Genomic DNA, 24,001 nt, shown 5'->3' with positions numbered 1-24,001 from the left:
TTTTTTGGGCTTCATACATTGCATTTAAGGAATCGCAAAATTTGTGATTCCTTAAATACAATTGCAAAATAAGGAATCGCAACTTTTGCAATTCCTTATTTTGCATGCAGATTTGTGTGATACATACCATTTACCGAAAATGCATTCGCATACGCTGAAATTCTGAGAATTTCGGCATTTGCGAACGCATTTGGGCTTGTTACATATGGCCCCTAGTTCTGATGCCCTGGTGCCAAAGCCCCTCACACAAACACATACTCTGCATCGGAGACCCCCGTGCCGCCTTCCAGCTGCCCAAAGTATTCTGAGCCTAGAAGGGGTTGAGTCTGTGTGGAGATCAAAGGGGCTTTCATTCACATTTTGACACTCAGTGTCATAAAAGCACTGAGTACAGTGACTGCCATTGGATCCACATGGGCTGTTAATGTCCCAAATGACTGAGAAGCCAGATGTGAGCCACAGGCTTTGCCAAGTCCTCAAACACGTGGACACCAGAGATCCTGAGACCATCGGCAGACGGTTTCAGTGTTCTGCGAGGTGGCCGGACGCCGAGGAACCTACGGAGATGTTTGAGGTGCTATTTGAGGGTTCCGTCCCTCACAACCACGCAAGCTCTGCACCGGCAGAAGATCCTGTCCGAACCGAAGCAGATCTTCTATCGAGGACTCTAACATTAACCCTGGGCGTAGCTTGCACAGTAGCGCGACGCGTAGCAACGCGAAGTGCACTTCGCACTGCACGAAGATACGCGTAGCTACGCGAACTGCGTAGTGCAGTAGGGAAAATGCTGTTCGCACTGATTGCACATTGCCGGATGCTTGTCCGCACTGTGCAATCATTGCAAACGGCATCTCGCACAGTGCAAGCCGTCGTTTTCTGCCGCTCGAGTAGATTTGTACTAGAGCGGCAGCTTTCTCAACGCGGACTGGTAGGTTCTCATCGCGAGCTGTTGCGAGCTTGCGTGACCACTCGCAATGAGAAACCTGACCTCCCTGCTCGCCAGGAGGTTTATTTTCCAGGCTCGAGATCGGCAACTTGATGTTGCTGATCGCGAACGAGGAAAAAGTCTCGCCGGGATGTAGATTTTGCTCACTCGCGGTCGCCAACTTGACTTTGAGGACCGCAAGCAAGCAAAAAATGCCTACTACGCTACGCATTTTTGCACTGTGCTATGTGCAATTTGCGTAGTCCGTAGTTGCGCAAACTACGCTGCTCCGCAAGCGTAGCATAGTCCTACGCCCAGGGTTATCTAACATGGTCCAGACACGTAGCAACAACGCTGAAATGTTTTTGTGTGTGCAACATGACTGATGGTGCAACCTCTGGAAGCCACATTTATGGTGTGTGGTGAATTAATGTGCGATTCTGGAAGTCCATGGCGGTTGGATCTCCAAATGTGGCAGGCGGTTGTCTGTCCTTCCAAGCTCCGGGCACGTGGACACCCTGAGGCTGGCTCCACTCCGGATCCAGTCCCTGTCAATCCCTTTTCATTCCCAGTGCAATCACAAGCCTCCTGCTAGAGAGGGGGGGGGCCCTGATTAAACAGAAGGAACAGCTGGGGCTGGGGGCCAGGGCTGAGCGCATCCATGGAAAATGTTGACATTGCAGAGAGGAAGCCAGGCATTAGGGGTTCGCACACAAAAATGCGAGCTGATGGGGCCAAATAGTTCCTGTTTACAGCGTCATTTTCTAAATATAACTTTTTAGAACGTCTAAAGGCCACATGATTGACAGGCAGCTTGGAGACGTAATTCGTGAAACATGGCAAGAATGCAGAGTTTGGCGCAGGGGCTGGGAGCAGCAGCAAATCAGGCGTGTGGCCCCCAGGGGCCAGGCTCTGCCCGTTCCCTGGTCCTTTCAGGATGCGAGGCCTAGAAAGACCCCCCAGGGGGTTTTATGCCTTTACCCCTTACGTCCAGTCCAGCCCCACAAGTCTGGGATTTCTATAGGACAGCTTTACAGGGTTACGAGTTTCTTGTTGTGCAAGTTCCTGTGGGAAAGTGGGTGAGTAATAAGAGAGGACTGGAAAAAAACCAGTCTGTCAGTTAGACCAGCTTTCTGTAGGAAATTAAAGTGAAGATGGCTATGAGTTTCCTGTCTGAGCAATCAGTACAGCCAATCAGAGGGTGGTATGTGCGAGATCCAATCAGAGGGTGGTATGTGCGAGATCCAATCAGAGGGTGGTATGTGCGAGATCCAATTAGAGGGTGGTATGTACGAGATCCAATCAGAAGGTGGTATGTACGAGATCCAATCAGAGGGTGGTATGTGCGAGATCCAATCAGAGGGTGGTATGTGCGAGATCCAATCAGAGGGTGGTATGTACGAGATCCAATCAGAGGGTGGTATGTGCGAGATCCAATCAGAGGGTGGTATGTGCTAGATCCAATCAGAGGGTGGTATGTACAACATCCAATCAGAGGGCGGTATGTGCGAGATCCAATCAGAGGGTGGTATGTACAACATCCAATCGGAGGGTGGTATGTACAACATCCAATCAGAATGTGCAACATCCAATCAGAGGGTGGTATGTGCAACATCCAATCAGAGGGTGGTATGTACCCAAACACCACAGGCCCACTGGAGCTGCCTGGTGCTTACAGGATGGGCTGCTCAGAACAATTCTTAAAATTCTCGTGTGAATTCCCCGCGCATCCCCACGTCTGCTGCCCTACAATGTATGGATCTATATGGCCTTATATAGAGCAAACCTAGGTACAAAGCAACCAGGCACAGACAGAGGCCACCAGTGGGTACCAGCACCCTCAGACGAGAGGACCATCACCTCACTTACAAAATTCCGAATTGCACCCCAGACCTGGCTGTTCGAATGAGCCTCTGGGCATGCACGCGCCTGGATACCCTATCGGGTGATTAGCTGCGCTTTATAAATCCTGATAGATTGATTGAGCGACATGGTACGTCTAATTTATGTTGAGTTTTACAAAAAACGGTATCAAATTAAGCGTATATTATCAAGTCTAAAAACCAAGATAAAAATTAATTTCATTAGGCATCGAAAAAATTAATAGAAACTTCCAAAGTGGTCGTTTTGCCCAATGAAATGGAACTTAAGTGAACTTGGATTGACTGAAGGGTTCAGCCATCGATGACAGGTCACTGCGTATTTCAGCGGCAACTGAGCCATCCTTAAATACAAACTCAAGTTTGTGTAGTTTATGAATTCTAGTTCCATTCTGCAGGTTTACGCAGTCTCTCATATTCCTTAACTTTAGTATCGATGTGACGCGTGGAATCAAATTTTGCCTCAACACGGGACTACATATGGGGTCGATCATCCAATCAAGCCCTCGCCACGATTCCACGCATCCGAAGAGCCACCATGGGAGGAAGATCCTTCTTCTACCTGGCAGCCAAGACTTGGAACTCCCTCCCCACCCACCTCCGTCTTACCCAGGACCACCTCTCCTTTAGAAAACAACTCAAAACCTGGCTGTTCGATCAATAGCGAACCCCTCCCCCTTAAGCGCCTTGAGACCCTCTGGGTGAGTAGCGCGCTATACAAATTTCTGATTGGATTGGATTGTTAGCTCCAAGGTGCGAGCCGAGGGCCCAACATACAAGAACCTGCAGTTTACAGTTCGCCCCTTTAGTGTTGAGACTTGCTTTGCAAGAATCTTGCGTAAGAGGTGACTCTTGTCAGTTGTCATTACCGGCCTTACTATGATAGATGCTGAAGGCAGACCTACTTCTAGTCTGGCCGTGTCCGCCGGCTGGGCCTCCCATCTACCAGGCTCTTCTCCAGAAGGGGCTTCTGGTTTATCCAGAATCTCCACTCTTGCCGCCACCAAACAGATGTTCTATACCGTAAGACTATCACAACTCTTGTGAGATAAGTCCTTCTAAGGAGCCCCAAGGTTCAAACACCACAAGTGTTATTCAAGATAATCCAGGCATGTATCCCCCATGTCTGCTGTTTGTCTCTCCCACCTAGCCTGAACGTATGCCCCACATGGCCTGCGTGTATCGCCCTTGTGGGTAGTATGTATCCTTCATGTGGCATGCATGTATCCCCTATGTGGCCAACATGTATCCCCATGTATCATGCGTGTGACTCCCATGTGGTCTGCGTGTATCGCCATGTGACATGCGCACATCCCCCACATGGCCTTTCCGTATCTCCCATGTGAGCTATGCGTATCCCCCATGTGGTCTGTGCGTATCCCCCATGTGGCCTGTCTGTATCCCCCATGTGGTCTGTGCGTATCCCCCATGTGGTCTGTGCGTATCCCCCATGTGGTCTGTGCGTATCCCCCATGTGGTCTGTGCGTATCCCCCATGTGGCCTGTCTGTATCCCCCATGTGGTCTGTGCGTATCCCCCATGTGGTCTGTGCGTATCCCCCATGTGGTCTGTGGGTATCCCTCATGTGGCCTGTGCGTATCCCCCATGTGGCCTGTCTGTATCCCCCATGTGGCCTGTGCGTATCCCCCATGTGGCCTGTGCGTATCCCCCATGTGGCCTGTCTGTATCCCCCATGTGGCCTGTGCGTATCCCCCATGTGGCCTGTGGGTATCCCCCATGTGGCCTGTGCGTATCCCCCAGGTGGCCTGTGGGTATCCCCCATGTGGCCTGTGCGTATCCCCCATGTGGTCTGTGCGTATCCCCCATGTGGTCTGTGCGTATCCCCCATGTGGCCTGTCTGTATCCCCCATGTGGTCTGTGCGTATCCCCCATGTGGTCTGTGCGTATCCCCCATGTGGTCTGTGCGTATCCCCCATGTGGTCTGTGCGTATCCCCCATGTGGCCTGTCTGTATCCCCCATGTGGTCTGTGCGTATCCCCCATGTGGTCTGTACGTATCCCCCATGTGGTCTGTGGGTATCCCTCATGTGGCCTGTGTGTATCCCCCATGTGGCCTGTGGGTATCCCTCATGTGGCCTGTGCGTATCCCCCATGTGGTCTGTGCGTATCCCCCATGTGGTCTGTGCGTATCCCCCATGTGGCCTGTCTGTATCCCCCATGTGGTCTGTGCGTATCCCCCATGTGGTCTGTGCGTATCCCCCATGTGGTCTGTGCGTATCCCCCATGTGGTCTGTGCGTATCCCCCATGTGGCCTGTCTGTATCCCCCATGTGGTCTGTGCGTATCCCCCATGTGGTCTGTACGTATCCCCCATGTGGTCTGTGGGTATCCCTCATGTGGCCTGTGTGTATCCCCCATGTGGCCTGTGGGTATCCCTCATGTGGCCTGTGCGTATCCCCCATGTGGTCTGTGCGTATCCCCCATGTGGCCTGTGGGTATCCCTCATGTGGCCTGTGCGTATCCCCCATGTGGCCTGTGCATATCCCCCATGTGGCCTGTCTGTATCCTCCATGTGGCCTGTGCGTATCCCCCATGTGGCCTGTGCATATCCCCCATGTGGCCTGTCTGTATCCTCCATGTGGCCTGTGCGTATCCCCCATGTGGCCTGTGCGTATCCCCCATGTGGCCTGTGCGTATCCCCCATGTGGCCTGTGTATATCCTCCATGTGGCCTGTGTGTATCCTCCATGTGGCCTGTGCATATCCCCCATGTGGCCTGTCTGTATCCCCCATGTGGCCTGTCTGTATCCCCAATGTGGCCTGTCTGTATCCCCCATGTGGCCTGTGCATATCCCCCATGTGGCCTGTGCGTATCCCCCATGTGGCCTGTGCATATCCCCCATGTGGCCTGTCTGTATCCCCCATGTGGCCTGTGCGTATCCCCCATGTGGCCTGTGCATATCCCCCATGTGGCCGGTCTGTATCCCTCATGTGGCCTGTGCGTATCCCCCATGTGGCCTGTCTGTATCCCCCATGTGGCCTGTCTGTATCCCCCATGTGGCCTGTGCATATCCCCCATGTGGCCTGTCTGTATCCCCCATGTGGCCTGTCTGTATCCCCCATGTGGCCTGTCTGTATCCCCCATGTGGCCTGTCTGTATCCCCCATGTGGCCTGTCTGTATCCCCCACGTGGCCTGTCTGTATCCCCCATGTGGTCTGTGCGTATCCCCCATGTGGTCTGTGCGTATCCCCCATGTGGTCTGTGCGTATCCCCCATGTGGTCTGTGCGTATCCCCCATGTGGCCTGTCTGTATCCCCCATGTGGTCTGTGCGTATCCCCCATGTGGTCTGTGCGTATCCCCCATGTGGTCTGTGGGTATCCCTCATGTGGCCTGTGTGTATCCCCCATGTGGCCTGTGGGTATCCCTCATGTGGCCTGTGCGTATCCCCCATGTGGCCTGTGCGTATCCCCCATGTGGCCTGTGTGTATCCTCCATGTGGCCTGTGTGTATCCTCCATGTGGCCTGTGCATATCCCCCATGTGGCCTGTCTGTATCCCCCATGTGGCCTGTCTGTATCCCCCATGTGGCCTGTCTGTATCCCTCATGTGGCCTGTGCGTATCCCCCATGTGGCCTGTCTGTATCCCCCATGTGGCCTGTGCGTATCCCTCATGTGGCCTGTGCGTATCCCCCATGTGGCCTGTGCATATCCCCCATGTGGCCTGTCTGTATCCCCCATGTGGCCTGTCTGTATCCCCCATGTGGCCTGTCTGTATCCCCCACGTGGCCTATCTGTATCCCCCATTTGGCCTGTGCGTATCCCTCATGTGACCTGTGCGTATCCACCATGTGGCCTGTGCGTATCCCCCATGTAGCCTGCACATATCCCCGGCGTGGTTGTCGGCTGTCCTGCCATGGATTTCACTTCTGGCTCTGATGAGCCACGTGGCCCTCAAAAGGCTGGTCTGGGACAGTATACACCCGTTACAACGGATCTTTTACTCCGCACTACCATTACAACGCGACCATTACTCCGCATACCATTACAACGCATTGCGCTGGGGGGCGCTCTAGGATAGGGAATAAGTATAATTTACTATCCAACACCTTCCCTAGGGTCCACGGGGACTGGAGTTAGAATAGTAAATTATACTTACCACTATCCAGCGCCCCAAGGCGCTATGCGTTGTAACGGTATGCGGAGTAAAAGTCGCGTTGTAATGGTCTGCGGAGTAAAAGTATGCGTTATAACGTCATACATCCGTCTGGGACAGATCTCCAGCTCACCCACATCAGATCAATGGACAAACAATGAATCTAAACGGACCTCATGTACATAGTTTGCATGCTAAAACTCCTCATTTACATAGTACGTATGCTGAAACTCTCGAAAGGATTGTCCCTTCCCCTGGGCCAACCTTAGGGCAGAGGCTTCACCCCTTCCCAGGGGCTCGAAAGAACATAGCTCGCGCTCTGCTGTTGGCGCTGGGGTAGGAGACTCTGACTAGCTTCTGGCTAAGGAAGCTAGCAGCCTTGCACGGAAGACTAGCGGTCCTACCAACTCAGGGGCAGATTTACAAGCCCCTTGCACCACTTTTGCATCACTTTTAACATGGGAGAGTATAGCAGACCATACCAGAAAGTTCTAGAAGGGGCAGAATTTCCATGAAGTAGGTCAAGTAGGCAGCAGACACAATAGTGCTTCAAAGAATAACCCCCATGGATTTGCTTGAACTTTACCGCTACCTCTCTCTACAGAGGCTGCTTGCTTCAAACTCTTCACTCATGCGCTTCAAGGCAAACATAGTTATTAAAGGAAACAAAGGTCCTAAGGATAAATGGATTGAACGCACAATGAAGTTATAGACTCGAATCAGTGCTTTACTCTCAGTTCCTATACCCAGCCGGGTAAGGAATATTTATTCAAATCAAATAGAAAAAATAGAGCGCCTTGGGAAGGCCATATATGGCCATATATAAGCATTAGATAGGGCACAATCCTGTACCTATCTAAGAGTAAGACAACATATAGTTAGGAAAAAGTTGAAAAAGTAGTAAAAGTAAGGCAAAGAAATAGCAGGCAAAAACGTTGGAGCCAAATGTCGCTTGCAACTGGTTATATAATACAGCAAGCTTTGACAAACAGTCACTGCAATCTCATAAACACAATGGATATATTGCAGAACTATTTAAACCGTTGACGTTTCGATCCCCTGGCTCCTAATAAACCGGGATCATCATCAGGACTATATGATCAGTTGCCTGTTTTTGTAATTATGAACGCCTGTCAGTGTCCACGGTTTTGCGTTGGTCAGGCGTTGGTGAGGAATGCGAATGGAATTGCGTAAGCCAGGCCGTGTGAAACCCTTTTATATCAATGTATGGGCTTATATGGGATTCCGAAGAGCCATGAATCCAGGTGGGAGTCCTCAAGGGTAGTAGGGTTCCTGGTTGAGGAGTGTGGTGCTCCTACGGTCTTGGGAATGCCACTGTCGGGCAGCTTTCCTGGCAATTGAACTCTGTTGGTTAAGGCGGTGAGGACTCAATGGTCAACCTTCAAAATCGGGTGGTGGGAAGACGCGGTGGTCTTTCTCCGGTACAACGCGGCAATCCGCACCATTGAGTCCTCACCGCCTTAACCAACAGAAGTTCAATTGCCAGGAAAGCCGCCCGACAGTTGCATTCCCAAGACCGTAGGAGCACCACACTCCTCAACCAGGAACCCTACTACCCTTGAGGACTCCCACCTGGATTCATGGCTCTTCGGAATCCCATATAAGCCCATACATTGATATAAAAGGGTTTCACACGGCCTGGCTTACGCAATTCCATTCGCATTCCTCACCAACGCCTGACCAACGCAAAACCGTGGACACTGACAGGCGTTCATAATTACAAAAACAGGCAACTGATCATATAGTCCTGATGATGATCCCGGTTTATTAGGAGCCAGGGGATCGAAACGTCAACGGTTTAAATAGTTCTGCAATATATCCATTGTGTTTATGAGATTGCAGTGACTGTTTGTCAAAGCTTGCTGTATTATATAACCAGTTGCAAGCGACATTTGGCTCCAACGTTTTTGCCTGCTATTTCTTTGCCTTACTTTTACTACTTTTTCAACTTTTTCCTAACTATATGTTGTCTTACTCTTAGATAGGTACAGGATTGTGCCCTATCTAATGCTTATATATGGCCTTCCCAAGGCGCTCTATTTTTTCTATTTGATTTGAATAAATATTCCTTACCCGGCTGGGTATAGGAACTGAGAGTAAAGCACTGATTCGAGTCTATAACTTCATTGTGCGTTCAATCCATTTATCCTTAGGACCTTTGTTTCCTTTAATAATTGATCACCCATGGTCCGAAGGTATCCAATGGGTCCCCTTGTTTATGTAAAAAAGTCAAGGCAAACATAGGGCGCTTCGCGGCGCTTTGCAAAAACCTCAACTAAAATGTAACAGACCCTACACCGGAGATGTAATATATGACTTGTCCCTGGGCTGATCTTGACACCACCTGCATGGCCATTGGAGTAAGTACACCGGATCCTTCCGCGATGAACCACCACAAAGAGTGCGTGTCCTCGTCCTCCTTGACCCTGAGAGATGCCAGCCATGGCCGCTGGGTGACCCTTCCCACCCTTGTGCTCTGTCCATCCTCACAACAGGTCTTTGTGAGAGAGGTTCATTGGGACCTGCTGGCAGACAGGCAGGCGTCAGACTCCATTCCATTCCATAAGGAGGTTTCATTCACACACCATCTCCAAAAAACATATGTCAACCCTCCCTCTAGTGACAGTGTGTCTGAATGTTGCCTTCCTCCCTCCGGGCACTCCCTTCTGTCCAGCCAGATTCCTGCCTGGAGTGGTCAATGGGGCGGTTTGTCTGCTTCTTGCATCTAAAAATCTCCCCTGCTTGCTATATTTCAATTGCAGAAGAAATTAAGTAGACCTCAAATTAATTTGTAATCGTCCTCCCAAAATTACTATTGAAAGTTTATGTGTCTGGCAAATGGCTGGGTGGGTCAGAGGGCACTTCCTGGCCCTGTGGCGAGAGTGGCTGTGGTGAGACAGTGGGTCATTGGACAAGACAAGCAGAAGGCTCAGTTCAGGCTCTTTGGGCCACTTCCGGTGTCTGAGAAGACGCGGCTTATGGGTCGCCGCCAGGAAGGATGCTTCACCGCCACAGGCTGTGGCGGGAGCACAGTAGAGCCTATGGGCTCATCTCTTCTGGTAGAGGCCACCAATCATTGGTGCACTGGGACCCTAACCTCCATGGGACAGTATAGGATCCCCTATATGGGATGTATGTCTGAGGAGATCAATCACTGCTTTTAGAAAAAGGGGGGGGGGAAATTAACACCGGGTTTTGTGCGTATCTTAACACATCCTATTGACGCCTATATACATGTAAGATAATTCAATTGACACTAATATTTTCTGATTGAATTTTATTTTGTAAAAAAATATTTTTTTGCTTTTTATCTTTTGTTCTTTTCTTTCTTCTATCTGGTTATTTTGTTTGTACATGTTATCAAATCTTAAATACATTTCAAAATCCACAATTCATACAATACAATAATTTTGTTCACGGTTATGTACAGAAAAAATGCCCTTCATTTTAGAATACACAATTCTTTAGATCCAATATTTTTGTTCACAATTATATACAGAAAAATTTCCTTCAACGCGTTTCGGCGGAGCCTTCCTCAGGAATTCTGTATATTTTTTCTGTATCAGTGGTAACTGTGTATATCAATCACTGGTCCATGAGCGGTCATCCCTTGAGGGGTGTGGTGGGCGGTGGGGGTCGTTGTCTCATTTTCAACCTCCTTGGCTCTTCTTGTTATGTATTGCAATGTCAATTTACTTAAATCACTTATGTATTTCACTTTTTTGTAAATTAATTTCATTTATCGTGTTTTAAGAAGTGAAACTATAATTTTAGGTGTGATAGCTTGGAAACTTTAGATGTTTTAAATGACCTGGTAACATAGTGTGTATCTGGTTGGTGCTCGTGAAAGACCCCACACCCTCACCGTGCCCACCTGCCTCCGTGGATTGGTGACACAGCACCAGGCGCTCGCTGTAGGGTCCAGACCATGCAGATTGGCTGGCATTGATGATATGTTGGTTGCCCTTCGATATGAACCCTACTTTCCCCCCATTTCTCCATCGTCCACTCGCTGGTGTCCCTGTCGGTTCCTTCAGCACCCTGGTCCTGTAACCAGTCGCACAGGTTCCCCTCATCTGTACCCAATGGTGAGGGCTTCTCTGCGTCTTGGGGCAGTCACCGGGCAGTGGTCATGGTGGGGAGGCCAATACTGTCCCGCCCCCATTGGGCAACCAAATGAGTCTCTTTTGGGCAGATGTATGAAGCTCAAATGGGTTCGCAAACGCCGAAATTCGCAGAATTTCCGTGTTTGCAAACTCATTTTCGCTAAATGGTATGTATGTAGCAAATTTGAGTGCAAAATAAGGAATCTCAAATTTGCGATTCCTTATTTTGCGATTGCATTTAAGGAATCGCACATTTTGCGATGGGGGTTACGTGGCTAATATTACGAATAACCAGGGGGCGGGTTTATGTGTACACCCTAAAAAGGACATTTCTTTTTGATAGTTGGATTATGTGTTTCTAAATCATATCCTTGCTGTCAAACAGCTGGTTTTCGTGGCTAGGATTCCCAAGCCGTTCAACGCAACAATCCTATTGAGTTTTGAGAATGGTCATCAAATAGGAAAATAATCTTTACCAAAATCCATAGCATTTAAATTAAATTTGTCCCCTAAATTTTGATGGGAATTCTCACATTTAACTCCAATTTACTGCTAGTAGGTTACCTCTCAGAAGTCAAGATCCAGCTCTCTGCTGTGTTTTACTCTAGGGTATTACCAGGCTGCACCGTACGTCAGTGTTGATTAGATGGTGACGTAAAGAAGGGCAGATAACCAACAATGATTATTGCCATGTCATAATCAGACATCCAGTAGAGCTTAAAGCGCCATGAAGCAAGCTCATGGGAGCATCATGCTATGTTTAGTTTAGGGCATTTGAAAAGCGCCTGGTGACGCCTAAAGGCGTGTCCCCGCGCTATGATAAGTGAGCAGTTGCCGTCCCCCCCTCCCTCAGGAGCTACCTGCTAAAAAGGTGAGTTTTCAGTTTCTTTCTGAACAGGATTTCTGATGGTTCGAGACGCAGTTCTGGAGGTAAGACATTCCAGCATCTGGGAGCAAGATGTCTAAAAGATCTCCCTCCCATTCGTGCCTTCCTAACTCTGGGTACCACTAGTAGTCCGGTCTGAGAGGACCGTAGGTTACGGGTGGGCTCATAGTGGGACACCAGACTCTGGAGTGGCACAGGGGCTTTGCCGCTCAGAATGCGATGGCACGTTGAGAGGGCCTTAAACTCAACTCTCTTCTCCATCGGGAGCCAATGGAGGGCTTGGAGGGCGGGTTTAGAAGGTGACCTCCTAGGGAGTCTAAGCACGAGCCGTGCTGCGGCATTTTGAAGCACCTGGAGGTGACCCATGACCTTGCCTGAGGCCCCCAGATAGAGCAGGTTCCCATAGTCTAAGCGCGAGGTGACCAGGGCGTGCACCAGGGTCCTACGAGCAGAGATAGGAAGCAGATCTAAAACCTTCCTCAGAGCTCTCAGGACACCGAAACACACCCCCGTCACCCGGCCAACCTGAGGACCAAAGGCAAGGTCTTTGTCCAGCCACATGCCAAGATTTTTGGCCTCCAGACAGGGAGTGGGGACCTCGCCCAGACAGGGTGGCCACCACGTAGGCGACCACGCAGAAGGCCCGCCCCCCACCACGAGCACCTCGGTCTTGCTACCGTTCAGCTTTAAACAGTTTGCGGACATCCAGGCTGCAAGATCTTGCATGCAGTTCCTGAAGATGTCCGCTGCAAGACCGGGGGTACGCGATAGGGAGACGACCAACTGCGTGTCGTCGGCGTAGGACACCAAGTGGAGACTGTGGCCCTCCGCGATGGCTGCTAAAGGGGAGACGTAGATATTGAATAAGGTTGGGCTCAGGGACGAACCCTGCGGTACGCCCTGGCCCAACTCGATCTCCCTCGAGTAGCATTCTCCCATCCTGACCCGGAAACACCTGTCAGACAGGAAGGACTTGATACAGCCAAGCGCAGCACCTGTAACCCCACCTTCACTCAGACACTGTAGCAAGATGGCATGTGCTACAGTGTCGAATGCTGCGCTTAAGTCGAGTAGAGTCTGTCTGGGACATTTGAGTATCTGTTGAGGTTCAGACCCTGTTCGCCTAGCCTTGCTTTGCTTGAGCCACGCCACGCCACGCCCACGCCAGACTGAGCGCGAAGCTCGAGCAGATCGATTAGGAAGCAGCAGCCGTGCCGAGCTGTGCTGAGCTGCGGAGCGGAGAGCCACGGAGAGAGTGCCGCGGCAAAGACATAAACCAGGGCAGGATATCGCCGGAGGACTGGAGGACTGCGGTACCTATTTGCGGTAAGCGGTAACGGGAAGCAAGGAAAGGCAAAGAAGCGGACTGCCGACTGCGGACTGCCCAAACCCCGTAGCCCACCCCCCGCCCCCCCGCCCCGCCTGGGATTACAGCGGGGCCCGCAGGGGAGGAGGAGGCACAGCCGGAGAGCCGCCAAGAGTCACGAAAGGCTCACATGAAAGGGGCACCTAAGTAAAAGCGGCAGCGGAGGTCAACGGCCGCGAGCCCCACCCCTTCTGCAAACATTCGAACATTCGAAGACCCAATTAACCCCAAGACAGACTTGGACATATAGTCGGAATAGCGACCAGCAGAGTCTGCAGGGGAAATAGGGAAATAGTTGCCCCCATTTGGCATGAGAGGCACTTAAAGGCGCCAAGGAAGGGCTTAGTAAAATAAAACACAACCCCAAAGGAGGCTAGGATTTACGGTGATCTACTGTGAATCTACTGTGAAGCAGGCGACCCACCTAAAACACGGTCGAAAGGGCAATTGTGGCATTTAAAACTGAAGGAAAGCAGGCGGAAGGCATTAAGGCTTCAAGGCAGAACAGAGGTAAGTGCTTAATTGTAATTGTAATTGTATTAAGTAAAACATTGCTGTTACACCTATATTAGGACAACAGCGCTTGCACCCTGAAATGGCTCCCAAGAAAGGGACAAATCTACATACAGGGGACGTTCAAGGGAGGAGTAAATTAATGGAGGGCTCAAAATCGCCGGAAGAGAGCCAAGAAAGTCATGTGTCATCCTTGGATAATAGTAAGAGCAAAAGAAAGAAAAGGAAAGTTAAAAAAGCAGCGAAGAATGTACAGGAGGCAAAAAGAGGGGGCAATCAAACGACTAGCAAACAGAAAGAGAACATGGGAGCTATAAAGTCCATAAAGGAGTTTGTGGGCAAACACTATAAATCATTGAATCCAGCGATAACATCGGAAATAGATGAAGAAATAGTGGAAATCGGCGAAGAAATGGATGAAAACCCAGAAAAGGCGGACAAAAGTCTGAGTCGGTTAGAAAAGGGAGGAATCCATGAAGAAGTCAGCCCGGGCAGCAAAGAGGAGGGAGAGAACCGTAATACGATAAATTTGACTCTCCAAAGCCAAAACCACCAAATCTCGGCGCCTAGATTATCATCATCTCCCAAATTGTTCTCACAGCTGTCCCCAGGAAACGATGATCAAAGGGGAAATGAAGATCGGAACCAAAGTGTTATCTGGGGAGGAGCACCAGATCAATTCCAGCAGCTTTATCAATTGCAAAAAATACCAATGCATCAAGAGAGCATAAGGTCTAACAACCCAGTAAATCCGGTCAGAAATACAATTCAGGATTCGGTGATCTCGGAAACGCCAACATCATCGCTAATAGAGATAATCATGTTACTCCAGAAGGCTCTACAAGGGATCCTGGAAGTGAGCCTCTCAAATAATGGGTTGATGAAAGCTCAGAAACAACATCTAAAGAGAATAGAAGAAGAACTAGGAGAAATAAAGAGCAAAATGCCAAACAAGGCAACGACAATAGTCCCAACCCCGTCAAAGGAGAAAAGTGACATGGTAACACTAGAAGAAGAAAGTAGTGTATCTTTGGAAAGTGAACACGTACCAGTAAAACAATCAGCAAAGAAGGCAGAAGAGCCTGCAGACAATGTCTATATATCAAGAAGACCAATGCTGATAAAGAGGCGTGGGGGGTATGTCACACGAGGAGCCACGTCCAGGATTGGAAAAAACAGGCATCCAAAACAAGAAGTGAAGAGTAAAGGGAAGGAAACAGAGACGGGGGTGATACAGTCAATCTTGAACGCATCAGCTGCGACCTTCAAAACAAGTAGACCCGTGTATGTAGAGGTAAAGGACCAAAAGACCCGAAGGACCCCGACAGTATTAAGAAAAAAGCAGAGAGGCAAGGAGGCAATCGAGAACCCCCCTCCAATTAGTAGGACCAAACAGAAAGTAGGGCAAAAGGACGATCGAGGTACGGAACAAAGGACTGCAATATCCCAGATTTATGAAGACCCCAATATGAGAAACAACGGGCGGCAATCAGTGAGAGCAATCACTTACCACCAGGCGTTGCTAACAAACATGAACCCGTCTGAGAGAGACAAGAACAGTTGGTTATTTCTAGATCTAGTACCAGCCGGGAGGAAAGTGAAGCCGACAGGAAATCCAAGACCCCTTAATAGGGCACTGATTCTAAACGCGTTTGAAAAATGCGGCAGCCTGATAGGGATTGGTACTAAAGACCTACAGCAAGTTGGATTTGTAGAAAATAGGTATGGAAAGGAGGTAACAAAAGTTATCCTTCACTCAGATCTGGTGAAAAGGGCAATCCTGAAAGCATCAACTGAGATAACTAAACAGGGAATAAGGATTGTCCCAGAGAGTGAAATAAAATCATTCACGGATAAGAAGTTTCTAAATCACCATGCCGGCCTTCAGAAGAGACAAGTGATACTCTGTAGAGAAACGGAAAAGGATTTAAGCCACCTGAACATCAAAATAGACAACACAAGGAATGATTCCTCATGGGGTAACTGGTCGTTACATAATAATACAGTGGGAGAAGATATCTTAAGTAACTCATTGGAGATGGAGGAAGTAGGGGGTCTGAGTGACGTTGAATAGGATGGAGGGGGGTCGCAAGATATAGGTCTCTTAACTTGGAATATTAACGGGTTAGGCAATGGGCAAAAATGTGAGTATATAAAAGAAACTATAAATAAAGTGGACATTGCCTGCCTGCAAGAGACCTGGTCATGCGACAACACCCCTACATTTGATGGATACGCTCAGATACAGCAGCCAGCCATAAAGAAAAAGTATGGACGGCCCTCGGGGGGGCTACTGACTCTGATATCAACAAAAGTCATGAGAGATCTTGAAAGGTTGAATACAAAATGCAAATGGGTACAAGCATGTAGAATTGATCTCACGAAGGTGGAACAGAAACATAAAACGTTGATTTTAATGAATGTATATATGCAGTGGGATAATAGGGAGGAGTATGAAAGGGAAATGAAGTATTTTAAGGAGGACGTAGATAGTATTCTAGAAAAATTCCCCCTAGAGACAATATTAATAATGGGTGATTTTAACCACAAATTGAACCCAAAGAAAGTTGACTTATGGAACAGGGAACAGTTAGAGGTGTATGGGATAAATCCGGCCAAGTTCCCAAGTGGGGAAACCTCGAAACAAGATCTTGGCTTAGCACATACCTTAGGAGGTAGGGGTTTTCACTGCGTAAATGGGAGAGTAGAGACAGACTGCCCAGCAGGAAAGACATTTATTCAAGGGCAACAGAATTGTCCAATCGATTATATATTCCTGCAGGCTTGGAGCTTCGGTCTGATCAGGGACTTTAGGTTGGTTCAAAAAGAAGTGAGTGATCACAAACTCCTGTATATAACTATAGTAGGGGGAAAAGATCAACTGAGAGAAAGGGTGATCACACAGGAGGTCGAGTATCCCAAACGGGTGACGACACGCCTCACCGAGGAATACATGGAAAAATTGAAGTCTATGCAATTAAAAATAGCACCGGAAAACTGTGAGAATAAAAAATTGGAATGGTTTATAGGGAAATTAGAAGAGGTGGTTCAATGTTTAAAGATAAAATTAAAAGGGAATCATCCTACAATGGCTAAACCTACAATTAGATGTAAAGGGTTCTCTGTGGTGTGCCAAAATAAGAAAAAGGAGATACGTGCAATACAAAGGAAACAAAAAAAGAATTTTATTTTAGAGAGACAGGACATGTTAGTCAAGCTGAACAAAGAATTTAAGAAAATGGTAACCAATGCAAAAAGGGAATATAAAGAAAAATGTTGGTCAGAATTATTAGAGGCCATAGAGAATAAAAACCTAAGGCAATTCTGGAGACTAGTAAAGTCTGTAGCAGGTGCGTCAGATGGAGATATGAACTGTGTGGTGAGCGAGGCTGCATGGGAAGGGTATATAAGGGAGTTATACGGGGTAAGAACCCCAAGAAAGGAGGTGGAGCCTAATCTATGGCAAGAAATCTCGGATGTCCTACTTCACCAATTCAAGGAAGATAATGTTGAGCTCACAATAAGAGAACTCAACCTAACTCGGGCAGCAGGGCCAGATAATCTCCCTGCGATAATATTGAAATCTGATGTTAAATGGTGGGCAAGATTTCTAGCCAAGATGTTCCAGGTAGTCCTAAAAGAAGGGGTAATGCCACCAACTTGGAAGGGGGCCGTAATTAGACCAATACACAAGAAAGGGAGCAAAGAGGAGCCACAAAATTACCGGCTAATCAACTTACTAGATATAGGCGAGAAGGTGTTCTCTAAAATAGTGCTGAAACAGCTGAATGCATGGGTAGACGAGTTTCAAATAATACCCACAGAACAGGGTGGTTTTAGAGCAGGCCACTCTACAATAGACCACGGATTTGCTCTATGGGCGATGGCGATGAAGTCGACGGAACAGAACGGCAAGTTATGCTGCTGCTTCGTCGACTTCAGAGCAGCCTTTGATTCGGTGGATAGGGCCTGTTTATGGGAAATACTAGAGAGACTGAAGATCCCTAAGGATCTACTCACTATAATAAAAGAACTCCACAGGGAAAATTGGGGCCAAGTAATCAAGGATAAGGTGGGTTCTCTAACTTTAAAAATACCCATAGCAAATGGACTAAGACAAGGCTGCGTGCTGGCCCCACAACTCTTTTCGATCTTCCTGTCTGACCTTCCGGCACAGCTTGAGGTGGAGGGCAGTGCCAGTCCTAAAATGGATGGCAATAAAATACCCTGCCTGTTGTACGCAGACGACCTGGTGATAATAGACCAGACTGAGAGGGGCCTACAAAGGAAGCTTAACGCTTTCCATACATATTGTACCAGTAAATTATTAACAATTAATTTAGATAAAACCAAAACCCTATGCTTCGGGAAAAAGATAAGCAAATTTACATGGTATATAGGTGATCTCAAACTGGAAAATGTAAATGAATATCGATATCTGGGGTTGTGGTTCGATAGAGTTTTAAATTGGAATTCCCACCTGGATACCCAAAAAGCTAAGGCACTCTCTTCCATATGTGGCTTAAAAAGATTTAATGGGGTATATGGAGAGATGTCACACCGACCTATGCTGAGAGCTTTTGAAGCAATGATACCTTCGCAAATGTTATACGGCGCTGAGATCCTTTATTTGAGCGGTAAGGGATCCTGGGACGTGTTAGAGGGGAACTGCTTAAAAAGACTCTTATCCCTTCCTAAATCCTCAATGATACAAGCCATCAGGTTAGAAATAGCAACAAAATCTTGGAAAATTCAAACCCAGATGGCTGTGATTAGATTTTGGAAGAGACTGGAAGACCCTGAAAACCAAAAAATAGCATGTTGGTGTCGCAATGAAATATTGAGAAGCGAGCTAAAATGGGCAAAAGGTTGTAGGGACAAACTGAAAGGAATTTGCAAAGCTTTGGAGATTGATTGGGACCAAGAATCGCTTTGGATCCTTGGTACCAAAGGGGAGTTGAAGCAAAGGGGGAAGGAAGTCTCTAAAGCAACTGATATAGGCTATTTAACTAATAAAAAATCAGTGACGCACATGTTGAAAGCCTGGACCAATGAAAACTGGTTCCCCTATCTTGATAGACTCCCTAACCGAGGGTTCAGGCAAGAGATCCTGAGGTGTCGAACTGGGATTAACCCGTGGATATTAAATAAAGCACTTAAAGCCAAAATGCTAGATCATGAAGGCTCCTGTAAGTGTAAGTTGAGAACCAAGGTAGATTGGCCGCATATTCTATTGGACTGCCAGTTCCTCTTGGAGCAGAGGAGACTATGGCTGCGCCCGGTCTTCTTAAAATATGAAATAAAAACGAGGAGGCAGGCAGCCATCCTCCTAACAGAAATACCCTTCATTGATATTGTGATTGCCCTAGGGAAATTCTTAAAGGTAGCCCAGAGTGCATGGTGGCCCAAGGAAACATGTAGTGCTGTATGAATTTCTTCTTTTTTTTTTTTGTGTTTTATTTAAAACTTGCACAACGTTATGAACTTGAATAGGTTTTAAACTTTTTATAACATGTTTTTAGGTATTGAACCTTTTAACCGGCGCTTAGTGTTTTATAAGTGGAATTGGACTTGAAAATGAATTATAGAACTGTCTTTTAGAGAATAATATTTTAAAAATAAGTATAGGTATTTATTGTATACACCCCTTATTGCGTAATGTTCACTGCTTTGTTTAAAGACTACGGTCATAATAAACATACATTTTGACTTGACTTGACTTGAGTAGGATCAGAGCCATAGTCTGGCCCTCATCCACGCCCTGTCGCAGTGCCTCCACCGCCGCAAGAAGTGCCGATTCCGTCGAATGACGGGGACGGAAGCCAAATTGCGAGTCGTGGAGTAGCGATGCCTCCTCCACGAACTGCATCAATTGCGTGTTGGCAATTTTCTCCGCTATTTTAGCCATATAGTGCAGAAGGGAGATGGGGCGGAGGTTGTAAAATTTCTCAAAATTCACATTAGCCTTTTTTTGCAGGGGGAGTACAATTGCCTGCTTCCAAGCCTTTGGGACACTCTGGGACATAAAAGAGGAATCGAGTAGATTGCGAACATAAGGTTCAAGCACTTGCAAACTACCCTTGAGTCGGCTGGGAGTCGTCGGGTCTCTTGGGGAGCCAGATTTAATTGACCCGCAGATACGGATTAGCTCTTCTGTAGGCGGGGTGGAAAAGGAGATGAGCTGTCGTTCTCCTATATTTTTGACACCCTCCCCCCATGCGGGAGCGTTATTTGCCTGCTGAGGAAAGGAATTGTAGAGGTTAGTGACTTTATTAGCAAAAAATTCTGCAATACGGTCACAGCCCTCCACAGTGCAGAGTTTCGTGGGCCATGCAGCAGACTTCCCTATAGTAATGGACTTGTAGATTGAGAAGAGTTCCTTGGTGGACTGCTCAGCTTCTTCAATCCTAGCGCAGAAGTACGCTGATTTGCCCTTTCGTAGCAATTTATGATAGCTACGCCTGCAGTCAGTGTACTCAGCTTTAGCGGAGGCGGAATATGCTACCCTCCATTGCCTTTCAGCCCTTTTGCACGCCGCTTTCGCCACCCGCATGTCATCATTAAACCAGGGAGCAGATCTCTGTGCTCGGCCCCCCAATTTGGCCGCACCAAGTGGAGCCACCAAATCCAGGGCCTCTGTAATACGTTGGTCTAGGTTGGAGTTGATATCTACCACACCTATTCCACCTGGATGACCTTTAGCAGTTAATGCCTGATTAAATGCGGTTTGGGAGAATGCTGCCCATCTCCGCCTGGGGTGTTTATCGGCAGGAGGGTCAATCGGAGCAGGTTCCTGACTCCCAATGGTAAATGGAATAAGGTGATGGTCTGACCATGGGATGGGGACCGGAGTGCATGCTTCCACTTGATTCCAATTAGCGAAAATTGGGTCGAGAAGATGGCCCAAGTTGTGGGTGGGATGTTGCACTTTCTGCTCAAACTGCAAGTTAGCCATTGTGAGACAGAGATCATTAGCTGTCTTATCTGTTAGGGTATCTAGATGTAGGTTCAGATCGCCTAGGACTAGATATTTATCAGTACTCAGAGCAGCTTCGGTGACATCCTCCACTAGTTTCTCAATGAAAGCTGTGGGGGAACCCGGTGGGCGGTAAATCAAGAGGCCTTTTAGGGTGGACTTGCCATTATGTCTGAAGCATACCATGAATCATGTGCTCTTGTAAGGAACACCAAGGTCCTCCGCTGTTCGGAGTTCCGGAGCGGCTCGTTTTAGACGATTCTAGGTAGATCCTGGTGAGTATTTCTTCTCTCCTGATCTCCTATAGAGTTCTAGGTGGGTCCCTGCTGGCCCTACCATTTTACTCTCTGACTTTAGGGGCTCCTGGATGACCTATGTCTTAGCTTCCTCTCCCGCACTGATGAGATGTAGACGTATCAGCCTGACGATGTTCTACGGGAGAGTTCTTTACCTGCCTTCAAGACCCTTCTGGGAACATTGGATAGTTTATTGCATATGAATCGGAAACTCAATTCTATAGACATAGAGGTGACGATGCTTGGCTCTTGACTTCTACTGGCCGGTCCAGTTGTCTGGCCTGCCTCCCTCAACTCTCTTTGGCCTCTTGACACTGGGTTCTTCTGTAGTGAGGAAATCTTGGGCTTCTTCTCGACCTCATGTCACAAATACATCTTCCTCCATTACTTCTGTTCGTTCCCTGTGATCTTCATCAAATAGTAGCGGGGGCCTTAAATGCAAAGCTTTACTAGATGAACACCTGTGTGATCAGCAAAGTGCTGCAACTGAGCCGGTGTTCGGCCGGAGGAAAAGGGATCTGGGTTTGCCTCTCAGTTGATGACTGTGTTGGTTCCTGGTTGGCCAAAGTACCCTTCAAACTATGGTGCCTGATCTTCAAGTGTTTTTGAGGCTCGGCATCGCGACATCTTTAGGAGCATGCCGTACGCTCCCTGGTTGACTATTATACCAGCTGTCATATTGCCACTAGTAGTACCATCTGAAAAGCTCAAACACAGACGCCCATAGGTCATCTGGACTTGCTCCAATACTACAGTCCTCTGTTGGTCAGGTACAAACATGTATTGTCAATTTGGTGATGCAAACTCATGGCTACACATATAAGTGATTTATTTTATGTTGGTCTCTATCTCATAAATAGATATTTAGAAATAAAAGTGCATGAAGTTGGCAACATCCTTCTCCAAATGCCACCATTGTGGCACATGGTATCTTCAGTGGGCTGTTGTACAACAAGCCACGCTCTGTCATTCCAGTAGGTTTCACAATACCAGTTTTAGACTCACTTGCATCAGGTCCTACTTTCCATCTTTTTGCATGGCTCATCCGTCCCTCTTCCAATTCTCTCCCGCAGGTTTGTGACCCGGTTCATCGAGCTGGACGGCCTGACCTGCCTGCTGAACTTCCTAAAGAGCATGGACTATGAGACGTCGGAGAGCCGCATACACACATCCGTTATAGGATGCATCAAGGCCCTGATGAACAACTCCCAAGGAAGGGCGCACGTCCTGGCGCACCCCGAGAGCATCAACATCATCTCGCAAAGCTTGCGGACGGAGAACATCAAGACCAAGATCGCCGTGCTGGAGATCCTGGGCGCCGTCTGCCTTGTGCCCGGCGGGCACAAGAAGGTCCTGCAGGCCATGCTCCACTACCAGGTGTTTGCCGCCGAAAGGACGAGATTTCAGGTAAAAAATTGAATTGTTCGTAACTGTTAAACAGGGATGATGGAGTCCAGCTTCCAATGTTACTGGTCGGTTGTGAAACGCATGACCTGGAGAATCCCATTTTGTGTTGTCAATCTTTGCCACCAACTTCTGTTAGGGCTAGTTTTCGAAGGTAAACATCCTTTACAATGAAACTTTTCCCACGCAGTACCTTTACAACGCAGGAATTACAACGCAAGTTGTTACAACGACTTTCGCTGGAGGGCGCTCTAGGATAGGGGATAGTTTAATTTACTATCCAACACCTTCCCTACTATCCACGGGGACTGGAGTTGGAATAGTAAATTAAACTATTCACCATCCAGCGCCCCCCAACGCAAGTCGTTGTAACGACTTGCGTTGTAAAAACTGCGTTGTAAAGGCATGCGTGGAAAAAGCATGCGTTGTAACGACATACATCCGGTTTCCAAAGTAGACTGAGCAGGTCTGGGGCAAGTGCAGGCACCAACAAAGGGGAGACAGTAGAGACACAGGGATGCCCTATGAATCCTCAGGGAAGGAGCCATCACTTCTGTTTAATTACAGAGCCCAGACTAGCCCAGCAAGCAATGTTTGATCTCCTGAAGTGTGTCTTGTAAAGCCAACAACATTGAGGTATTTTGTACTGCTACATAAATTGTCTAGATGTGTTGATTACAATATAGTGCAAAGTAGAGGTAGACGGGCTGTTGAGCGTTCTAGAGCAATAATTGTATGTGTTAGTACAACACTCCTCGCGTTTCATATGCATTGGCGTCAGGGCGCCAACGACATGTAGTAACGCTTCTTTGGCGAGAGGTGCAGGCGAGTCCTGTGGGATCGTTGAGTCTTTTTTGCTTGAAATCTCAGGGTCTACACACAGGTTGCAGCTAGGACACATTTTGTTGTTTACCTTCTGAGGATTGTGTTCAGATCTTGGAGGCAACAGAGAATGGTCCAGTCTTCTCTGTCAATGGTGTTTGCTGGTTAGATCTCTACCCCAGGGAGCACATTATGCTGATGACGTAGCAGGTTAGCTGCTTCAAACTCCGTATACTCTCGGTGCATCCTGTAGACTGGTTGCCCTTGAGTATCCGTATCTAGCACAGGAGCAGCCTAGAGCCTGCGTGTAGTGCGAACGGATTGGTGCCATTGACTGAAGACGTGTGCCACCCATGAGTATCCGTGTCTGGCACAGTCCAGAACGCCCTTGTAGGGCAAACTGATTGATCCGTTTGACTGAGGACTTGTACCATCCATGAGTATCTGTGTCTAATAGAGGAACAATGAGCAGCCTAGAACCCTCCTTGTAGGTAGAACAGATGAATGCTGTTGACTGAAAGGCGTGTATCACCCATGAGTATCCGTGTCTAACATAGGCACAGCCTAGAAACTGCTTGTAGGTAGAACGGATGGATGGTGTTGGCTGAAGACATGTACCACCCATGAGTATCCGTGTATGGCAGATGCGCAGCCTAGAACCTGCTTGTAGGTAGAACGGATTAGTCCCTTCGACT

General features: G+C 48.1%; 1 protein-coding gene across 2 annotated transcripts in view; it reads left to right on the top strand.

Moving 5' to 3' along the window:
* DAAM2 (dishevelled associated activator of morphogenesis 2) overlaps nt 1–24,001 on the top strand; it is a 648,121-nt gene that overhangs the window by 368,451 nt on the left and 255,669 nt on the right. For both annotated transcript variants that reach the window (XM_078647328.1, XM_078647329.1), the window contains exon 6: nt 22,154–22,487. In XM_078647328.1, the coding sequence (XP_078503454.1) occupies nt 22,154–22,487 (334 nt within the window). The remainder of the gene's footprint in view (nt 1–22,153; nt 22,488–24,001) is intronic.

This window comes from Lissotriton helveticus, chromosome 6 (assembly GCF_964261635.1).
Source record: "Lissotriton helveticus chromosome 6, aLisHel1.1, whole genome shotgun sequence".
NCBI classification, from domain to species: domain Eukaryota; kingdom Metazoa; phylum Chordata; class Amphibia; order Caudata; family Salamandridae; genus Lissotriton; species Lissotriton helveticus.
This window is presented reverse-complemented; position numbering and strand designations above follow the sequence as displayed.